The sequence below is a fragment of the Xenopus laevis genome, chromosome 3L, assembly GCF_017654675.1.
Source record: "Xenopus laevis strain J_2021 chromosome 3L, Xenopus_laevis_v10.1, whole genome shotgun sequence".
NCBI classification, from domain to species: Eukaryota; Metazoa; Chordata; class Amphibia; order Anura; family Pipidae; genus Xenopus; species Xenopus laevis.
Window position 1 is genome coordinate 117546530 of NC_054375.1, and position 23433 is coordinate 117569962.

General features: G+C 37.3%; 1 protein-coding gene across 12 annotated transcripts in view; it reads right to left on the reverse strand.

Moving 5' to 3' along the window:
* Nucleotides 1-23433, reverse strand: part of akap13.L (A-kinase anchoring protein 13 L homeolog) — a 185204-nt gene that overhangs the window by 31208 nt on the left and 130563 nt on the right. For 5 of the 12 annotated variants that reach the window (XM_041586856.1, XM_041586857.1, XM_018253225.2 and 2 more), the window contains 10 exons: nt 20243-20293; nt 19015-19077; nt 18083-18275; nt 17129-17231; nt 15070-15189; nt 14234-14276; nt 13528-13629; nt 13143-13275; nt 8674-8848; nt 2126-2193 (listed from right to left, as the gene is read on the reverse strand). In XM_041586856.1, the coding sequence (XP_041442790.1) occupies nt 2126-2193; nt 8674-8848; nt 13143-13275; nt 13528-13629; nt 14234-14276; nt 15070-15189; nt 17129-17231; nt 18083-18275; nt 19015-19077; nt 20243-20293 (1051 nt within the window). The remainder of the gene's footprint in view (nt 1-2125; nt 2194-8673; nt 8849-13142; nt 13276-13527; nt 13630-14233; nt 14277-15069; nt 15190-17128; nt 17232-18082; nt 18276-19014; nt 19078-20242; nt 20294-23433) is intronic. The other 7 variants (XM_041586855.1, XM_041586858.1, XM_041586863.1 and 4 more) reach the window with 7 other exon arrangements.

Below are 23433 nucleotides of genomic sequence, written 5' to 3' on the forward strand. Positions count from 1 at the left end.
TAAAATGGCAAACATTACTTGAAGGAAATGTTAGACGAGTATAAACAAGAGTTGGGGCTTATCAGGAACCTGTAGGCCCAAGCTAATGGAGGCAGATACCGAAAGTCATATGGTAAAGGTGGAGCAGCTCTGTTGTGGGTCAGCACCACACCTTGGGGAATGTTTATCACACACACAGCACTTCTCCTTAAATGAGTTCATGTGCTTCTCTGCTGACTTTTTGTTTTTGTGTGGGTAAGACAAAACAAACTTCAAAGGAACTGTATCTTAAACAACTGACAAAATGACCTTATTACAAGAAATGTAACTTTCCTATTTTCTTGTCAGCTCTGCGGGGAATAGGTTCTGTGTTCCCAAAAGAGAAATTTAGTTGAAGGAAATAATCAAGAGGACCTATTATTACCTATTTTGAAAAATGAACAAGATGGCAACAAATGTAATGCATAAAACATCCTATAATAATCCTTCATATACCAGAATGATCTAATTGGAGCCACAATGTTTAGTTTTGAAGAGAACAAAGGTATAAAGTTACAGTTATGGGATCTGTTATCCAGAATGCTAGGGACTAGGGGGTTTCCGGGTAGAGGATCTTTCCATAATTTGGATCTTCATACCTTAAGTCTACTGGAAATCATGTTAACATAAAATAAACCAAATAGGCTGGTTTTGCTTCCAATACGAATTTATTATAGTTTGGATCATGTACAAAGTACTGTTTTATTATTACACAGAAAAAGGGAATCATTTTAAAAAAAAATGGATTATTTGAATAAAATGGAGTCTATGGGAGACGGCCTTTCTGGATAATGGGTTTCCATAACGGATCCCATACCTGTACCCTGCAACCATTATCCTCTTTGATTGCAGGCTGGTTTATCTGAAGAAAGATCTGAGAGGTCTCACCTGCCATTTAAAGGAACAGTTCAGTGTGAAAATAAAAACTGTGTAAATAGATAGGCTGTGCAAAATTAAAAATGTTTCTAATATAGTTAGTTAGCCAAAAATGTAATGTATAAAGGCTGAGTGAACAGATGTCTAATAAAACAGCCAGAATCCAACTTCCTGCTATTCAGCTCTATAACTCTGAGTTAGTCAGCGACTTGAAGGGGGGCCACATGGTACATTTCTGTTCAGTGAGTTTGAAATTGATTCTCAGCATTCAGCTCAGATTCAAAACAACACATGTGACCCATGTGGCCCCCCCCTCAAGTCTCTGATTGGTTACTGCCTGGTAACCAGGGTAACCAGTCAGTGTAAACCAAGAGAGCTGAAAAGCAGGAAGTAGTGTTCTGACTGACATGTTATACATCAAATCACTCCAGTCTTAATACATTAAATTTTTGGCTAACTAACTATATTAGAAACATTTTTTATTTTGCACAGCCTATCTATTTACACTGAACAATTCCTTTAAGGGACTGCAATAGTAAAACCCGATTGTATACTATATCAGTGTCTCAGACTAGAGGCAAAGCAACAGTGTTGTTTGTTTATTTTCTATATATTTAAGAGAAATAAACTAGTCACATTATTTGCTGACATACACTCAGTTTTAGACATTAGAGCAAAAAACAATGCAGATGAATGTTTGTGGTAAATCTGTAACCATGCTTAAAACATGAAGCATAGTTACTTCTAAACATACTCCAGACATGTGCACTTGTCTGCAATAGGCTATATATGTCTGTACTTATGCAAGTGCAATTGGCCACCTTATTGACGAGTATGCAATAGATGTCATAAATCTATACCACGGAATCTGTTTATGTGGGTTCATATCAAAACCTGGCTTGCTCTATTGATTTGATGAAGGGCTGCTAAGAGCCGACTAGGGGGATGCAAACCATTCTGCTGAGAGTTTGGCATTAATTAATGATATAATGCCTTAGTCATGCTGGCTTTACAGGCTTTATATGCATGGCATCATGTTTAATATAAATTAAATTTTGCTGGCCTCTCAAACTGAACAAAAAAAAAAAGGGGGGGAGATGTTATGTCTGCAATCCATGTACAAATGGATTATCTTTTTTCTCCACATTAGAACTGAAAAAAAAAAGCCAAATATTAGAAAATGTATGTAAATGTAAATGTATATGTATAAAAATATAAGTGTGCCTCTTACCTTCATTTTGACCTTTGCACAGGCAGTGTAGCTTTCTCTGCAGCCTTTGTGTACAATTGAGTGGCAATCTGAAAGAAAAAAAAATACAAAGTCAGGACAAATCTGTATTTGAGGCATATGAAATCAATTAGACAAAGGCTTCCACTGGAAACCTTGACAACTAGTAACTGAACTGGAACTTTCTGGGCATGTGACATTAGGATCAACCATCAACTCACTGGCTTACCACACTCAAAACACATTATCATTTAAAATATCACTACCAAAATGGCAACTGGGGGTTACAAGTATTTGATACTATTACTGCTATATAATAAAACAACTCCAGTGCGATATTTCTTCTTAGGAAGACAGATGTCTCTGGGACCCTCTTTTGAACACAGAAATTAAGTTAGGAGTCATTTTGGTAATGAGATTCACAAGTGAGGCCTCAGCTAGAGTACACGATCTCTGTGGTACACATTAAAAGGGGTGGTTCACCTTGAAGTTAACTTTTAGTGTGTTATAGAATGGCTATTCTAGGCAACTTTTCAGTTGGCCTTCATTTTTTTCTTTTTTTTTATAGGCTTTTATTTATTTGCCTTCTTCTTCTGACTCTTTTCGGCTTTGACATGGGAGTCGCTGACCCCATCTAAAAAGCGCTTGCTCAGTAAGGCTTCAAATGTATTGTTATTTCTACTTTTTATCACTCATATTTCTATTCAGGTTCTCTCCTATTCATATTCCAGTCTCTTATTCAAATCAATGCATGGATGCTAGAGTAGTTTGGACCCTAGCAAATGGACAGCTCCATTTGGTACATCATACTAAAAGTTTATTTAAAAGTGAACATCCCCTGCCAAAAAAAGATGCGTGATCTCAAGAGCATGACAGCCTAGTAATACAGGTATAAGACCTGTTATTCAAAATGCTTGGGACCTGGGGTTTTCCAGATAAAGGATCTAATTTGGATCTTCATGCCTTAAGTCTACTAGAAAATCATGTAAACATTAAATAAACCCAATAGGCTGGTTTTGCCTCCAATAAGGATTAATTATATCTTAGTTTGGATCAAGTACAAGATACTGTTTTATTATTACAGAGAAAAAGAAAATGATTTAAAAAATTTGGATTATTTGGATAAAATGGAGTCTATAGGAGACGACCTTTTGATAATTCGGAGCGTTCTGGATAACAGGTTTACAGATAACTGTATTTTTGGGGACACAACCCAACTGCTTAAGAAGAGCTTTAGGAAGGTCAGATGCTGTATGGTCTCATAGCGAATAACATTTAGCAACCAGACTGTTAGTTCTTTTTACTATGGCAGTATATACTTTATTAGGTAGTGTAGTGTAATATCAGCTACAATGTTTGCTCCAAGTCTAGTAACCCACAGCACCCAATCAGCAGGTAGTGCAAGCATCCAATTGCTTGGGTAACTAGAACTATAGTTATTCTTCCCCTGTTACTAAAATGTGTAATATTCAGTCTAAACCTTGGTGGATGAAGCCCCTTCAAGAATACTACCCTACTCCGGCTATGACATTTTATGTTATTAGGCTCTGCAGGAAGCAAATGGTTTGCACAAGCATTTCACACACAACCACATAGGAAATGGCTTTCACAATGCCCTTTTTATGTCACCTCCTCTGTGGCTTCCAAATAAGACACGAGGTGTCATTTTACCGAAATATAATATCAGCTAAAGAGAAGTAATGCTTTGAATTTAACTGGTGATTACATCTTATGGCAGCATTCTAGAAGCAAAAATGCACTACCAGATAGGGTTAATTTCATTATTTCTAGGGGGCCAGAAAAAGTGTAAATTAGCGAAATGCATTATTGTATATACTGGTGGGACCACAAAAAAAAAAAAATATGAACATAGGGGAAACTTAAAATTGGGGTTTCACTGTATATGCCAAGACATGTAGGCACTAGCTATAATGTATATATTCACATACACTCATGCAGAGCAAGCTGTTAGCTGGAAGGAGACACGGCATTATGTGGATCCATCTGCCACACATTGCTACTATGCATATCAAATTCCCATAGACTTTGGAGATAAAACTGCATATTGACAAGTTGGGACTAACTGACCCAAACATGTAGTATGAACACTATATAACAAGTACCACATTTGAATGAATGCGATTTCAAACCTGTGTTCCACTTGGCAAGAAAAGCCATGCAAAAAATGTATTCCAAAAATATGATTGGCAATGCTTGGCTTGAGGTGGGCAATATCAGCCTGATCTGATCGTGGGCTTTAGGGCCCAAATATCGAATCACAACGAGAAGAATACAGGAGGTTGGATCGAGTGCTGCATCAACGAACCAATGCGGTCCTCGATCCAATGGGATTTTAAAACCCATCTGATTAATATCTGGCCAAAGTTTGGACAGATATCGATCGGGGAAGCCCATCGGAGAACCCCATAAACTGCTCAATAAGCTTCCAAATTAATCTGTTACCAGTTTATAACTACCTGTGTATGGGGGGTCTTTACATAGGAAAGATTTTTGTGTTCCGATCAAAATCTGATTACAAGCTAATTCCAGGTTAACAAGAGAATTGTGCAATGCATGTTATTAGCTCCAACTACAATACCGACCATTGCTTTTTTTTTTATTAGTGTTGGCTCATTTGCCAAATAAATGAGTACCAAGAAATGGTGCATTTGTTTCAGAAGTTATTTCCACAAATAAATGGATTATGGATGCACCCCAGCTTTAAAGTTTTGAGCAACAGAATAACATCATGGTGTAATTTTACTATATATAACTATATGTCTATTGTCTATAAACCTTTATATTTTCTAGAAATGGTGCATCACTAGCAATGATACAACTTTGGTAGAGAAAAGGGAAATATTTTGTAAGAGAAGAGATACAAAACATGCTTGTGCAGCCAAGACTTCCAACAACAATAATGAAAGTCCTTTTTCAAGAGACAAACAACTTTGGAGCGAATAAAACATTAGCAGATTTCTTACTCTATTATCACACTAAACATAAATTGCCATTGGGTATGGTGGTGGTCTATGCAAAGTAAAATATTGTATTGTCATGGGTTATTTAAGAGGGAAAAAGGCAGATGTCTCTTGGGTTAAAAGTATAGTAACCATTAAAAAAAAGTGACGCACTAGGAATCTCTAAATTACCCAGCAAGATACGTCACTAGTGAAGGAATGTGATAATTTGTGCATAGAAAAGGAAATCGGTCAAATGTACACAGTTTTCTGTTTCAGAACCAGCAAAGGGTGCACTAGCAGAATGATCACAGCTGGGTAAAAAACGGTTGCATTTATCTATTTTTCACCAGTGTTAAGTATAGGCAACAAACCCTCTACCATTATTACGTTTATTAATATTATTTGTAAAATCCATGAATTGGCTGTAAAGTGTACCCCTTGGAATATCACTTTTGTAATATATATATATGTATAAATGCCATTTAAAGGCAAACTAGAGAACAGAGCACTCTATTTCAAAGTTTTCCAGATGGGAAACAGAATGGCTTGCTAAAACCTGCCATATAAGGTTTACCCGGTTCAAAGGATATTTACCTATATTTATGTTGATATTTACAACACACGGGTTGCTATGGGAGTATGACTGCATTTAATATAATAAATGTTATTGCTTACATGACATAGCTAGTGTAAAGGGCACTAGCCCTCTCCAACATATATAAGATTTAGCCCTGATGCTGAGATAAACACAGGCAAAAAATATCCAGATGAGCTATAAAAACAGTATACAAGATAAATATATATAGCAATAATTTTTTATAATGCTTATAGAACAGAACACTTTCAATCATTTTGAAAAACATAAAACATATTTAAAAGGAAATAAAACGTTGAATGTATCCATTGATTCTACTTTAGTCCCTGTTCAATAAAGATTTCCCTAGTAGAATGTTCATTCATCCAGTAAATGTACTGTATAAAAGCAGTACTGTAAAGATAACAATGTACAGTATTCTAGATGGTACAGTCCTACCTTATGTAGCCATTCTGGGAAATAGCAGTGGACTTGTTCTGGAGCTCTGCAAGCACTCTGTGAATCCATGCAGCTTACATGAACTTGTAAACTCCAATGTAAATAGTTTCTGGTCTACGTCACCATAAAATAGCTGTACCAGCTTTACTGATAAGGAATGACTTCCCCTTTTGAACTCTGTGCATGCCAGGTATCAGACAGCCACCACCTGTCAGGAGTTCATGTCTTCAGGTTGGTAAAAAACACATTTGTATAAGGTCTTTCAGCTAAATAAAGCTTAAACCGAAATCAAAACTTTCTGCTGAGCTACAAAGAGAAACAAGTTGAGCTGAGCTGATAAATACAATTTATGCGTACACATGGCCATGCAGCCGGTAAGCAACCAAACCAGAGATATCAGAACTTACTGGCCCCATAGACATGATAGAGATGCATCAGCGTGTGTTTCACAGGATCGTGAAGCTGTTTCATGTGACCTGTATGTTTAAGCTATGCCTCCTGTGAACAACAGCTGATAGAGGTGGAACAAAGTATGTTGATATATAAATAGTGAGTAATGCAGGGGATTCCTCAGAAGGCAGTAGAGGGATTAGGCGGAGACTCTAGAGGATGTGTCATCAGTGTGTAAGTGATGAATGTTTCCTAATGTACACTTGCTCTTAGGCTCACAAACTCACTTGCACCAAGTGTCTGTGCTGGTGTCTGACAGCTACTTACACAAACATCAGCCACTGCAATATATGCAGCTCATATATTTAAAAAAAAAGCTGAAATAATTTATGTATTGGTCTTTCAATGTTTGTAAGATTGTGAACGATTAGATGTGAGTAAAATAAAACTGAAAAATAGCAACTTCAGGCTACTACACGGTGCACATGTTTTATCACTGGTGATTTACATTAACCTTCATAGGAACGGACATTATTTTAGCCATCCGCCATAGCATGGGTGAAGCATGAACAACAAACTGTACCATCTGTCTTAACCCAAAATCAACTGAAAATATACCCAGTAAATATGTTAATTATTATTATGCTTTATTTATATAGCACGTCACTGAAATTACACATAATTCACATCCGTCCTTGCCCCAGTGCAACTTACAAGCAATCACATTCACACACATGTTCAGTTTTACTAGGAGTCAACCTTTCAGTATTTTTTGGAACGTGGGAGGCAACAGGGGATGCCGGAGGAAACCCATTCAAGGATAGGCATATCACTTTCTGCATATGGTGACCTAGCTGGAATCAAACCAAACACCCTAGCTCTGCAAGGCAAACTGCTGCTTATAACAGTGAACCACCCTACTGCCATTTTAGCTGATTTCTAGTATTATACAGAGCATGTGAATCTGCACAGCCATTTCATTTCCCAAAAAGCTAAAAGGTATTGTAAAGCCAGATTTCCTATAATAAAGTCAAGATAGAAAGCAAAACAGCTCTAAAAGAAAGGGTTAAGCATTTCTGTTTCTTTTGGGGGGTCCCTTTTAATGGGTATGTCCACCCCAACCCCAAATAAGAACAAAAGCATCACACTTTAACAGGGTTATGTAAATTTGATTATTTTTCCTTTTTAAAAGGAAACCATCCTATTCTCACAGAATTACAGAATTCCAATAGCTTTGACCCTGCACAATCATTTTAAACCATACTCATTAAAAAAACTATGTATGATCTCCCTCATTTCCATTTTGGTACACCTTTCTCTCCTCTGGATCAGAAATTAGTTCTATTGCCTAAACATGTAAACAGATTTTTGAATTTTTTTTGCCAAGTTTCTCAGTGAAAATGACGCCCATAGACTATAATGGTCAATATTCGTAGTTTGGAGAGCTCAACCCTTTTTTTAAATATACCTGAATATTTGTCTTGTGTCAAAATTGTTTGTCTCCCATAGACTTCAATGCATTTTGGTGAATTTTCAGCTAAGCCAAACGAGTCAGATTCGCCCATCATTACAGATGAGTTAATATTGTCACTATGCCTAGTGGGATCAATTAAAAATCATATCAAAAGCTATTTATAGGCAGTCGTTTAGAAGGTTTTCTACATTTATAAGAAATAAGTACTATTTTACCACAAATGTGGCAAGAAATGTAGTCAGTTATCACTCAGGATTGTATTCTACATCACAAAAGAAGGGTTAATCAACAATGAGCTTGTACATGGGTAAGGTGTATTTTAATATTGTGTCCACTGTTCATAAAGGCAACTATATCTTCAGTAATTGTGAGCACTGCACGAAAGTTTGCTCCAGAGTATGGAATGCCCCTTTAGAAAGTATGTGAATAGACCGTTATTTAAACAGTATTTATTTAACTAGAAAAAGTACAGTTTATTTTTCTCACCACTGTTGCCTTATAGTCTTATAAGCTTATCAGAAAAGAGGAAATGGCAAACCTGCAATTTGAGAAATCCGCTGCAAAAAACAAAAAGCAGAAGCCTCATGGTCTCCTTGTTGAGGCAAACCAGAAAAGTCAATAATGGGTAAGGCACAGAAAAAGGAAGAATAACATACATTATAAGAAGTAAAATGACTTAGAGGCAGCTTACTGGCACATAGATATCCATCCTTATTGGAGAAGGTTTTCATGCAGTTGTTGCAGGGAATGGGTCCTACTATTGGTGTTGCGCTGAACTGGTGGCCATTGACGGTTTTCTTATCCTTTTCTTTTTCTTTGGGGTCCCTGTCCTTTTCTTTCGTCTTATCCCTGTCTTTTTCTTTTTCCTGTTCAATAAGAAATGTATATATTTAATAAAGACATTTGCACAGATAATGACATACTGTACACTTGCAGAAATTAATCTCCTGTAGGAATTCCCTTGAGATAAAGATGTATTGGCCCCAGATATTTTAACCAGCATGAGTAATCAAACCACTGCTTAGCAATATAACGGTGGGACATGGCAGTGCATTATTGTGAACAACTAATATACAGGCAAAGTCAACGACATCAGCAAAATGCTGAGAAAATCACTGAAACCTACAAATGATTTTTGTATGGTAGCTTCTATTTCAGTGGTAAAATGCACACAACAAGCAAATTCATACTTCTGATTACTGTCGTTAACTGCAAAACACATGGAATAAGAACAAGAAATTTGGTACAGAATTGCTATGTTGTTGTATTCCTGTCGCTCAATAACATTTCCAAATATTGAGGAAGATCAAATTTAATGTAGCTAGGACAGCTCATTTCTTCTGAGAGCTATTTCCCTATTATCAATTTGGTTATCAAATGTCAACATCAGGGCCTGGTGTAGAAATCATATTTGACAATCTTGGTCTCTTATCACCTAAAATGCATTACAACTGGTCACTCAGTTATAGCCTTAATATGGTGACTACATTTGATAAATAAAATCTTGCACACAGTGGGCATACACAGTCTAAAACCTCTGTAGTTTACAATATCACTAACATTGCTGTATAGTTTAAATAGTGACTCAAACACAAGGCAGGTTAAAAAAAAATATATACTTGAAAGAATTGCTGGGATATTTCTGGAACAATACACTAGCTTTTAATTTAAGAGTATAAAAAAATCTTAATATAGAAATGTACAACCGGAACAAGTTACGGATGTCAAGTTTATCCGAAAATAGTCCTAAATCACATACTTAAAGCAGCAAAAGTGCTGTTCCCACCACACAGTGTTACATCAGAACTCAGGAAAGTTGGATCTGTCAGTTTGGGGGTGCAGTGATACTTTTTTCAGTATGGAGCACATATGTAAACAGCATTCTAGGCTACAGGAGCTCCTCAGAGCAACATGATGACTGACTCTGCACCTTCAAGGACTGATCATGAAACATTGGACATCTAAGCCCACTCAAAAATAAAGGTGTAGATGGTTTGCAGAAAGGCATCAAGCCCAACAGCCACAATTCATGGACCCCCAGGGTGGACAGGCCTTGTGCCAGAATGGGTGGGCTTTGGGCAGATCAGCAGTATGTTTGGATATATTGGAGTGGATCTGAGGCTTGTTCTACTTGGAAGATCAGGTTTTTTTAGTTGATGTCTAGTTTTAGTTGTTTAGTGATATAAATATGATATGTAAATATGATTTAATTTGTTTGGCCTCCAAAAGATTTCCAAAATCCTTGCAGCTCTTTGTACTCAACAGATGTGAGATATATATATACACACATACACATGTCAGTCAGTCAGTTCTATATAAGTGCTAATCCATCATAAGGAAATAAGAAAATATTCCACTACGCAGGGGTCCCCAACCTTTTTTACCCGTGAGCCACATTCAAATGTAAAAATAATTGGGGAGCAACACAAGCATAAAAAAGTCCCTCGGGTGCCAAAAAAGGGCTGTCATTGGCTATATGGTAGCCCCTATGGGAACTGGCAGCCTACAGGAGGCTCTACTTGGCTGTATACTTAGTTTTTATGCAATTAAAACTTGCTTCCAAGCCAGAAATTCAAAAATAAGCACCTGCTTTGAGGACACTGAGAGCAACACCCAAGGGGTTGGAGAGCAACAAGTTGCTCACGAGCTACTGGTTGGGGATCACTGCACTACAGTATCACTGAATTGTATTTGGAGTACATTGTCTCCTTATTCTGATCATATCACAGTCACTACTTTTTTCCCTTGTATTATTATACTATTAATATTGCAACAAAACAATAGTTTGTACCTTATAGAGGTTAAATTTATGATACTCACACCCACGTGGTATTTAAAATATAATTTCCCACTTTCCCACATACATATTGGGAGTCATCAGTATCCAGTAAACCTTCCTGTTATGGAGTATGTGTGGAGACTAAAGTACTAGTACTAGGGGGAAACATAGCACACCACGACAAAAGTATTACTGTACAATGTAAATAGATTTTTCCCATGCACAGTAAGGCAGAACCATATTCCGTTGCTTTCTGGATTTTTATGATAGATAGAGAGAGAACCTTCTCTTCACTTGAAACTGGAATAAAATAGTAAATACATACACACTGACAGATACTTTTCCTCCTTACCTCTCCATGTCCAAAGGATACAAATTTCACTCTTATTTGTGGCACACCAATAAACTTGCCCAAGAGCATGCTCCCGCTGTTCACTTAAACCCTCAGAGAAAATGATATAGGTACCAGTACTGCACCAGTATGGCCTTGACACTTTGTCCTGTGTGTGCTTCATGGTTATAAAAACTAAGTGTAGGCAAGGAAGGAAGCTTTAACTAAGGCAAGGATGTGACTTCTGCTTTTACAAACCACAGTGCTGATAATTTCATCTATGACTGCAGTTTAAACAGACAGTGTTAAACCCCTAAACAATAAAAAGGAGACCATGTTTGGCATGTAAATCAATTTGGCATCATGACTGTCAGTCAGCCAGTCAGAGAGAAGATAAAAAGCCTGTTGAAGCATTCATATTTAAATATTTAATTTTACTACAAGTAAATAGAAATAAAGATGCCAAAATGCCCAGACTGAACCATTACCTCCTTGATGACATGGAATAAACTGATAAGTTACTGGAAGTCACTTGAAGCCATGAGCAGGTGTTCTGCTTGTACAACAGGGTTTTCAAACTAGTCAAGTCTGTATGCAAATTAAACTTTTAATGCTCTCTGTGCTTTTAACAGAAATGATTATGTTTTACTTTTATATTATGTGTTAAGGCCCATGGTTAAAGGAGAAGGAAAGCTACCAAGGCAGTTTATTGCCAATAGATTAGCCACAACAGTCCAAGCTAGAGCACCATTTTTATTATTTAGAATGCTTTTCCATGCCTGAGTAAACAGCTCTAGACACTGTATATGTTTGTTTATGATAGTAGCTGCCATATCAGCTTGCTGTGACATCACTTCCTGTCTGGGTCTCTCCCTGCTCACTCATAACTCTAAGCTCAGATTACATCAAGGGGGAAGGAGGGAGAAGAGAAAACTGAGCATGTTCAAGCCCAAGCCCTGGAGGTTTAAGATGGAAATACTACAGGAAGTCTGATACAGAAGCTCATGTGTACACAATAAAATTAAAGAACAGCGTCAGAGGACAGCGTTACCTTGAGTGTTTACTAATGTATTCATATAGACTTTTCTGATAAAGCTTACTTAGTTTTAACCTATCCTTTTCCTTTAAAATACCTTTTTATTCTGCATTTTCTTTATTTCATTCCTGCTGCTACCATTGTGTAGCATTTCTTTTTCTCACTGCACTAATCCACCATGATCCTTTATGCTGTTTATTCCACACTCATAGCAGAATAAAAGCACAACTTCAAACCTGTATTAAGAACTACGAACATGATTCCTGGATGTATTCTTGGCCTACACAATTTAATGTTCTGCATGAAACAGTACTTTATTTGTCGGAACACTCATACTTCATGATCAGAAAACAAATCAGAACACTGAAGGGCCAGATTCTTAGACTTCCACTAGAGCTATGTAAATATGGTTCAGTGGATTTAAAACAATGCAAATAACCCAAATCCCCATGGGCATTGCCTCTCAGAATTGCAAAGAGAAAGACTTTTCATAAATCCCCATGAATGACTAGTTCTGAGGGCTAGGAAGCATAAAAATCTGATGCAGCATTTTCTGCTCTTAAAAATGCTCTTAATGTTCCTCTGCCCTGCTTCCTGTCATTGCGGCTTTCTGAGGAAATAAACAAGCTCTGAGGGGTTTAAAAAATGTGCTACAGTAAGGCTGAAAGGGGAATGCTGTACAAAAATTTACTCAATATGATACTCCTTCACAGTCAGCATTGTGTTTTTGTTCTCTGGTGACATCCTTTAGAATCAAGCAGAGCATCCTGCCTTTGTATGCAAAAAAAGGGAACTGGTTTGGCTTGCTCAATTGGTGTTGTAAGAGGCAAGAATGTACTATACATTATAAACACTGTATGTGTATTAAGACATATTGGAGATGTAAAAAATTAACAAAAAACAAATATAAGATATACAGCGCAGCAAAATACACAAACCTATACGTGTCATAGCTCAAATAATCATATTACAGTCTTAATGATAAATAGAAAATGCTCCTTGTAAGTAATTCACCTTGCTCTTCTTGCCACTTGACATTTTACTCCTAATGTAACTGAATGTGCGGCTGACTCTCGTCTCGCTCTTTCCTTCTAAGTCTTTCCGAGATGGGCTTGGAGGTAATTGGTTGCATCCTTCTTCAGATATGCTGCAAGATTGAACAAATTTCTGTAATGTTTAGATTAACACATTTTGAACACATTATCTATATATATATATATATATATATATATATATATATATATATATATATATATATATATATATATATATATATATATATATATATATATATATATAAAAATAACAAAATGTTGGAAAAACCGTAATAAACTTTTTCTTTTTATAAGTCCTGTGAGTGCGGTTTTTCCAACATTTATTTATACATAATACCACTAACCTGCACCCAGGCAGTTGTTCTTCATTATATGAGTGCTCCAGCTTGACGAACAATATATATCTGTCGGGATGCCGGCACAACTTGTGTAGAGGTGTAAGTTGCCTGGGTGCAAATAAAGCCCAAAAAGATAAGTATATACCAGAAGGAGGCTCGCACTCACAGGTCTTACAAAGAAATAACGCTGTTTATTAGTCAAAAATAAGAACTAGCCAAAACATTAGTTTTTTATTTTTGACTAATAAACACCTTTATTTCTTTGTAAGACCTGTGAGTGCGAGCCTCCTACTGGTGTGTGTGGGTGTGTGTGTGTGTGGGTGTGTGTGTGTGTGTGTGTGTGTGTGTGTGTGTGTGGGTGTGTGGGTGTGTGTGTATATATATGAGAAGCAATGGTGCACTCTGTAGACTCAGATACTACCTGGGTGCCAGCACTGGTTATTTGCAATAGAAAGAAAGCTTACGGCACTAACAGGGTTTATGTTGCAAAAAACATATAGGTTTATTTAGCTTCAACGTTTCGACACCCCCCCCCCCCCACAGGGATCTTCGTCAGGAGCAGTATACAGAGGGTGGGTCTGTTTGTTTGTCTGTATACTGCTCCTGACGAAGATCCCTGTGGGGGGGGGTCGAAACGTTGAGGCTAAATAAACCTTTTTTGTCATTATCAAAACAATCCTAGGTCATTATCAAAATGGCAGCAAGTTCTTACCTTTGAGCTATGGAACCACTTGTTATGTTTACAGACCGGGAACCTGAAAAAGTTACAGCATGCAGTCACGGATCAAATAAAACTTACAAATCATCTGCCAAGGCATTATATAATTACAAGTATGAAGGGAAGTCATTAACATTCTTCATTTTTTTTGTACATGTACACATCTCCAGTGTAAGTGTACAAAGCCACTGAAATAAGTTTTATTGACCCGAGTTTCTCAAGCCTGTTGTTGGACCACACATACTTACATACATACTAGCATCTCCTAAAAGCCAGAGACTGGTCATAAGGATAACTGAACAATGGCCAGAAAGCCAAAATTTGGACATTTGTATCAAATGCATTTTAAATGTAGATAAGAAAATATATCGTTATACAGATAGAATATCATAGAAATTAAACAAAGGGTCAGAGATTCATCTGCCTCTGTTTTGGTATTAGATATATAGGAATAAAAAAAAAAACACTGGTGCTGAATTAGTAATAAGGTGATAAACCACAGTGCTTCTGACCATAGCAACCATTTAAAAGTAATTTTAATAATCCAATACAAAATAAAAGCGAAGATCAGATGGGTTGCTACAGGAAGCTGCACTGGTGCAATTTAGTTACGTTACTCCCACTGAGAAGAAAAACTTGCATCTAACAGAACAAGAAAGCATAAAATGTACTTTAGGGGTAGAAAATCAAACCGCAGAATTTCAGCACGTGCACAAGCTGACAGAGCAAAGCACATGCATGTGTATGAGTGAATGTTATATGATATAAATAACACAAGACGGTACGTCACATTCCAGGCAGGGTTCTCTGCGCCGATAACGTTTACTTACTATCTGACTCGTCATCACTGGACGATGAGCCAATAGAAAAGACATGCTTAGATTTAGGAAGAAGCGGAGAGATGTTGAAGGAGAAGGAAATTCGCCTCTTTGGTCGTATCCGGCCCTGAGCTGAGAAGTGGGTTAACGGCAAATGTTAAAGCAAGCATGTACAGTGCAAGCATGCAAAACAGAGACAAGCAGCCCTTTAAAGGACATGAAAACCCCCTCCACAAAAACTTAATCAGTGAACAACCTCTTTGAAATCTTTAGATAACTGCCACTTGTTAAAAGGTTAACATTAAGGCTGCAGCATCCCCTTAATCGCTTAGAAATCCTTTAACTCCTCTAACAACTTTGCCCCCTCCATAAGGAATTTCCTTTGGCTGTTGGCTCATGAGCATGCTCAGTTCTTCTCAGTTTAGATTACTAAACACCCTCCAGTCTAACAGCCAATAAAGACATAGCATTACTGGTTCCCATAAAAACTCTAGCTGTCTGATCCTATTTTTTTTCTCCTAACCACCTCACCTGAGCTCAGATTAACCATTACAATGCTCAACCCCAACATAACTTTTTATCAAAGTATGTTGTGCCGGTGTAAACCTGCATTCTGCATTGTATGAACTTTACAGCATGTCCTGTTTGCAGATGTCAATATTACTGATGATGTGTCAGAGGGAAATGGTGCTGGTATAAGCAGTACAATGATGTGGCTTGGGTAGGGAAGATATGCCCCACTTATATACATGGTAGTTAAATGTAGGCTTTACATGTCCTTTAAGCAAAGGCATTAGCAGGACTGCACTATAAGCTTTGAAGAATGAGACTTACCAGGCTAAAGAGGAGGATAGAATGGTATACTCTGCAAAACTCCTACTGTGTTACCCTAATATGTGTGCCCATAGTAGTGGCAATTTTTAAACAGCCACTATACAGTACAGTACCATCATTTTTGATTATCCCTTTATCCCTGTACGTGTCTAAAGGCACATGAGAGCAGAATTATTCCCCACCAATGTGTTTTCCCCAAGTTCTTGGTCACTGAAGCTTGCAGCAGTGTCAGTGTTCTGCTATTTACTCAAAACCTTTGTTAATCACCATCATAGAGCTTTATTTATACAATCCACTTCCATGAAAAGGTGTGGCCTAGATATGATCTGATGCGACAGAAAGCATGGGCAGATGTGTATAGCAGAAAATGGAATTGTACAGCATTGGAAAAACACAAAGAATCCCCTATGTTTTCTTACAATCTGTGCAGAGATTTTAAATTGATGTGTCACCATAGGAATTTGCCTTTATAGGTATGGGACCTGTTATCCAGAATGCTCAGGACCTGGCATTTTCCATGTAAGGGATCTTTTTGTAATTTGGATCTCCATACCTTAAGTCTACTAAAAAAATATTTAAAAATTAAATAACCCCAATAGGATTATTTTACCTCCAATAAGGATTCTGTTTATCTTCTATTATTACAGAGAAAAAGTAAACAGTTTTCAAAGATTTTAACTGGTTCCTTAAATTGGAGTCTATGGGAGAGGTCTTTCTGTAATATGGAGCCTACTAGATAACTGGTTTCCAGATAACGGATTCCATACCTGTACGGAGCATAAAATTTAAGTTATACAGCGGTCCTTAAAAGGAACAAACATGAACGAACAGTTCCATGATTTTTCTAGGAATTAGGAATATTTCAGTTGCTGGCAGACTAATAAAGCCTGGTACTTAATATGTAGGAATGCTATTTAAACTAAAAAAAACTAGCCATATACTTGATTTATGTTCAAAAAAATCACTTCTTTAGTCAATAATCTCACTGTGAGACTGTGAGATAATGGACATTTTTATGTTCAAGAAAGCAAGTGCTACAAATTGTAGATTATGTCAGGTGATTTAAAAAAATGTTCAGGTACGTACACAACTTGAAATGAAACAGTAAGTATTCTTTCAAAAATTCCAACCTTATTGCAGTGAATTTCCTTAATAATTAACAAGCTATGGAATATAGCCTAACTTACAACCAGCAGCAAAAAAAAAAAAAATATAAAAAACAAACGGTGTCACTCACTTTCTGTCAAGTTGTGGCTAATTGCTGTTAAAGACATAGATTTTGTTAAATGAGAGGCAGGAGGAGGACCAAAACCATGGATATAAGATCTTTCACATTCCTGCTGGGAGAAAAGAAATAAATGTCAAGAAAAATGCATCATAATTAGATAGAATAAAAGCGCAATGAAATATGCTTATGAAACTATTCAATATATATCAATAGGAATCACGGTCAAAATTAAAGGGGAAAGCCCTTGTAAAAATTAACTGGAGATATATATTCTATATTTCTTCTAGAGAAATTATAATAGCACATGAACATATAACCGCCATGAATGCAGCACTGGCTGGTCAGTGTCAGTAGTTCCTTACCTGGGTTGCATTTAGATGTCTACAGTACGGGTATGGGATCCAGTACAGTAGCTTGTACTTGATCCCAACTAAGATATAATTAAACCTCATTGAAAGAAAACCCAGCCTATTGGGGTTATTTCATGTTTTAATTATTTTTTAGTAGATTTAAGGTATGGAGATCCAAATTACAGAAAGATCCGTTATCTGGAAAACCCTGAGCATTCTGGTTAACAGGTTCCATACCATTACTAATCTGAATATCATTATGCGGCAAATGCATGATACAAGCCACTTTTGATGGAGTTGGAATTGGTATCCAGTCGTTAATTTTGAAATCAGAGCATTATTGTGAACCAAACTGGCCCACTACCTGGATGGTAAAACTGTACAAAGACTATGTTGGTGATCTTGCTAAAGGAGAAGGTCTTTAAATGTGTTTTGCGAGCTCCATATTGGCAACTTTTATCCAGTCCAGTAACCAAAAAACAACTAATTAATGAAGAAGAACTCTAATTGGCTTGTTGTTATTCTACCAAGGCAGTTTTCTTCATCTTTATCTACCCACAACTAAGACTTACTTTGTAGACAATGTACTGTACACATATTTCCATGTATTTACCCTTTGCAGAAATTTTCTATTTGGCCTCTGGTGAAAGCCTGGTTCATCTTCAGTAAGAGAAGCCAACGAACCACTATTCTCTCTTTCATATGAAGAGCTTCCAATTAAATTGCTTCCATCAGAAGACGTGTGATCATGAGCAGCTGAAGGGTTGGTATCTTCATTTTCTCCTGCAAGGCCTTCTAAACTATAACTGGAAAAAGAGCAGAGGTATGTGTTTAGTTGCGAAGAGTTGCAGGACAGAGTTGAAGTTACAAAGCAGACAATGGTTAGACATTCATTGAACAGCAAGCATGACACACGTGTTACTAAAGCACAATTAGTCAGAAGCTGGTATTATCTGCTTATTTATGATACAGAATGGGTTTCAGTAAATCATAAAGAGGTGGGCATAGTACTTGGTACTCAGACAGTGGTCAGTGATAAGAAAAGCTATGCAAATCATTTACATGTGGTCCCTTTAGTGACAAAGAAACAGTTGGAGTCGCCTTTACTTTAATGTCAAAATAGATTTGGCATATTTAAGTATCCGGCTCAGGCACCACAAACGGCTCACAAGGAAATGAAACCACATCAGCGTCCATGTTAGATCACAGCAGCGACAATAGGAAGCTGAAGTAATGCAGAGCAAGAAACAAACACACGGACTGCAATAAACACAATCAAATTATTTGATAAAATGTTAAAGGAGCAGAGAAATGTTAAATCCAAAATATGTTGGTTATTATCCCCGTTGCCTTTAGAACTGCCTTTTGTAATATAATAAGAAAGCCGCGTGAATATCAGATGCCCGATATGTAGCTTGCCTCATGCTTAAAACACACAGTAAAGCAGTACCCAGCGCAACAAGGTTTTGACGAAAGCAAAATAAAAATCCATTATCAACATTTTAAAGGAAGCCACACTCCCTATGCTGGGACTCAATACTATACCTTCTGTAATTAAAGTCCCCTCTCATAGGAGATAACTTTGCATCAGAAGGGCACCAGCTCATACTGTGGACAGCCACAAAGAGAGGAAGATGTCATGTTAAAAGGTTACATGGGACTGGCATGTGTAAGACAGAACATGGGACGTGTTACAAATGACATCATGACAGACAAACAGCAAACTAGTACACGCCAAGATAGGGGGGCATCTACATGGCATTGACCCCCAGGGCTATGAATGCAGCATGTTATTAAATTTATATTATTTTACATGCTGATGCCTTCCAGGAAGTATTTTGGAAGGTTAATAATTTTCTTTAAATTCATCGTTTGCGCAGAACACTTACATGATTTACTTATAATGATTATTTAGCACATATTTTTAAAACTTCGTAGCATTACTAGAAAGCCTTTTGGGGGCAAATGTAAAAAAAAAAAAAAATCCCATTTGCTCCAGTTCTAAATGCCTACAGCAACTACTGAACATACAGATGTTACATACAGTGTTCTGTAAGATTGCAAACATCTGATTGGTTGCTATGTACCTGTTATTTACACCTGTACATAATAATTATAAATTAATTTACTTTCTCTTTGTCAGACTTTCTGACCCAAATTTTCAGTCTGTACAGTGGGGTACACGAGGCTTGTTTAGAAAACTGATAAGAGATCAGTAGACAGATTGGGTAATATTGTTACAATTATAGCTTATCCTTTTTTTTTTTTTTTTGCCTCGTTATTGGTGGTCAGGCACAAAATAAACCCAAACACAACATAACCCAAATGAATGGGACTTGCATTGAGATACGCTTTGCGTTTTTTATTAATGATTTTTGATAATCAAAAAATTTATAGAAAACCGATTTATGTTTGTGATGATCAGCGTTAAGAAAATAAGTTAGCATTTAGACGAGAAGTTTATTATAGATGATTGTAACTGTTGCAGAAGTTAGGTCTCCACTTCCCAAAAAAAAACAAACAAAAAAAAAAAACATTTTTCTGGCTTCTGCAATATTGTTTCTAAAGTCAGACCCAGCAATGCAGAAAATAGCAAGGGTTACATTGGAACTGCAGTGTTCTTTCTATGCGTATAGAAAAAGAATAACGCAGAGGCATTTTAAATAGTATTTTACTGAATAATTACATTATATGAAAGTCATCTATGGTGCTGTAGAAATGGTTAGTAATTGGGGAAAAAACACAAATTCAAGATGGAGTGTTATTGTGATACCTTCTTCTATGAACTGAAGGTTTCTTTACATCCCCCAGAACTCGAAATGAACTGAAAATGAATCATGAACAGTAATCAGCATTTCCAAGAGACAGACAAATGAAATAATAGAATAGAATGATGGTGAAGCAATGAACCCCAAGACACAAGGACGACAAGGATGCTGCTGCGGCATCCACCATAGTAAAACACTGCAGCCTTTCAACAGCAATAAGGTATGAACAGATTATGTAATGCAATGCAGTCAACACTTCATACAAACGTCATTTAGGTTCCATCTGTTCTAAATTCACTATAATTCCTATGTGCATCGACTTAATTAATATAAAAATGTCACTGTGCTTTCTTGTGTGTTCAACATTTTCTACACGATCGTATTTATCTTATTATGCAAAGATTTTTTTTTCAATAATAATAACACAGGCCCCTCAAAGTAAAATTGGAAACAAAACACAAACCACTTGCCCTAAGGTTAAATGGGGACAAACACATTGAACACCTCACAAACCCCCTCCCCACTGAGTTTTATTCACTGAACTCACATTGAACAAGGAGGAAGTACTGCCCCTTTAACAAATTATAATTCAGAACAGAATCGATGCAATCACAAAATACTAGGACACCATTTTTAATAGGCACATACTTGTTTACTGATATTATCCCTAAACACTGCTAGAATGTTTATGTCCTTGTGTGCATCATTTACGAAGGTCAATACACATACAAATCTCATATCCACTTCTATAATAAATTATGTTTTAATGCCATAAAATCTAGAAAACCAAGCTTTCCAGCTTGCCAACCATGCACTGATGCGCAACTACAACTCTCAGTATCCAAATGATAAGAAATGGTTATCATTGGAATGCTTAGACTTTTATTATAGAGGCAGCTGGCGAACCAAAGGTCCAAACCGTTTTTTTGGGGGGGTTTTTTTGAGTCACTTAGTAGTATCAGGTAGGGGAGGAGCTGATCTTTTGCATCTTTACTCCTTTTCAGCCATGAATGTCCCTGCAAACAAACTACTCTGCACTGCTGTAAATGAGCATTGATGCAGCTACTCTTGAGCATTATATGCCACCCCTTCCCAGGTTTCTTAAGGGTCTGGCCACACGAGCAGATTTGGGGAGATTAGTTGCCCCAGCGACAAATCTCCTCTTCTTTGGGGCGACAATCTCCCCGAACTGCCTTCCCCCTGCCCTCCGCTGGCTAAAATGTGCCGCGTGTGCCTTTCCCCAGGCAATTTTTTTTATTTTAGCCGGCGGAGGGCAGGGGGAAGGCAGTTCGGGGAGATTGTCGCCACGAAGAAGAGGAGATTTTTCACTGATAGTCTCCCCAAATCTGCTCGTGTGGCCTGACCCTTAAATGTCTCCTCTTGCTTAAAGGGGAACTAACCCAAAAATTAACATTCTGGGGCTGATTCACCAAGAGTCGAATATCGAGGGTTAATTAACCCTCGATATTCGACTGGGAATTAAAATCCTTCGACTTCGAATATCGAAGTCGAAGGATTTTAGCGCAAATAGTTTGATCGAACGATCGAAGGATTATTCCTACGATCGAACGATTAAATCCTTCGAATCGTTCGATTCGAAGGATTTAAATCCAACGATCGAAGGAATATCCTTCGATCAAAAAAACTTAGGAAAGCCTATGGGGACCTTTTTACTTCAAATCCTTCAGTCGAAGTTAGTGAATCGGCCCCTCTATATAAGCTTCAGCATAATGAAATAAAAAATAATCAATTTAAAATACTTTACAGTTTCTGAAATAATCAAGTTTATCTTCACTAGTCCTCTCTCAGCAGATGAATGAGAGGCCCACCCAAAAAATCTTAGACCAGGGGCCCACTCTCAGTACTATTTTCTTCCTCTCCTCACTCAACCTCTATTCTCCTAGTCTCTTTTCTTTACATACTATAATCTCTTATTCCATCTATTTAGTCTCTTTGTTCTCATGGAAATAGGGAATGGCCATGAAATAGGCCAAATGTTTAGAAGCAAGAGGGTGTAATAAATGTTCCTACCGCACACCCGCCTTTCCTCTCACTGCGTTGGTGGTGCTGGTTTCTCCGTTGACCCCGGCCAGGTCCCTTAGCAACAGCAAACAAGAAACGGATCCGCACACACGCTATTATCAGCAGTTGGGGGGACACCCCTCTTTATTATATCACCTCGTGATCAACGTTTCGGGGGGATAAACCTGATGAAGGGAGGTTTATCCCCCCGAAACGTTGATCACGAGGTGATATAATAAAGAGGGGTGTCCCCCCAACTGCTGATAATAGCGTGTGTGCGGATCCGTTTCTTGTTTGCTAGAAGCAAGAGGGCCCACTGATACCTGGGCCCACCGCGAGTTTTCCTGGTATCCTCTAGTGGGTCAGTCTGATCCAATATATCTTATTTCCTTTTGCCCAGAAGATGTATTAGAGCTTGCTCTATTAAAATCAAGAGAAATCCTGTCTCTCTACATGCAGAATTTGTACAAAAGGCAGGGATTTTGTTTCTACTGTAATCAATTATTTGAATGAGCTCTAATACATCTGCTAGGAAAGGGTGTCAGATCATTCATCTGACACCCAACTGCTACGTGAAGACAGAATGAAGAGAGACAGATGCTGAGAGAGAAATAGTGAATTTAAACTTGATTATTTCAGAAACAATGCAGATTTTTTAATTGATTGTATTTAAAAAGTTTCTTACTTCAGTATGAGGAAGCTTATATTAAATTTTCATTTCCCCTTTAAATGATGTGGTGGATTTAATCACATATTTATACAAAACTTGACATGTAATGATTTAATGTGATGTAACGAGTGTCCATTTAACAATGGAAAAATTCTACCCCATTTAGAGACTTTTGTTGCCAGTGCTAAATCTGCACTGTTGTGGGCAATCAAACATCCCTAGCTTCTGTCACACTGACAGTAATGTAAATGGCCGGTGGGAAGACATATCCATCATTTCCTGTTTCTCAAGTTGCCTGACGAGCACTAGATTTCTGCCAGTGCGAAAGATACTCGCACTGTTTTGTCGCCTACAGTAGCACAGATTTATTGTGGGTAACAAACTGTCCCCTGTGCTAGGGCCTTTATGTTGAGGATCAAATCTAAATCTCTTCTAAATTAACATATATTCCACATTTTCCAGATTGATACAATATAAAATCTGTTAACTTCACTTATTTGAACG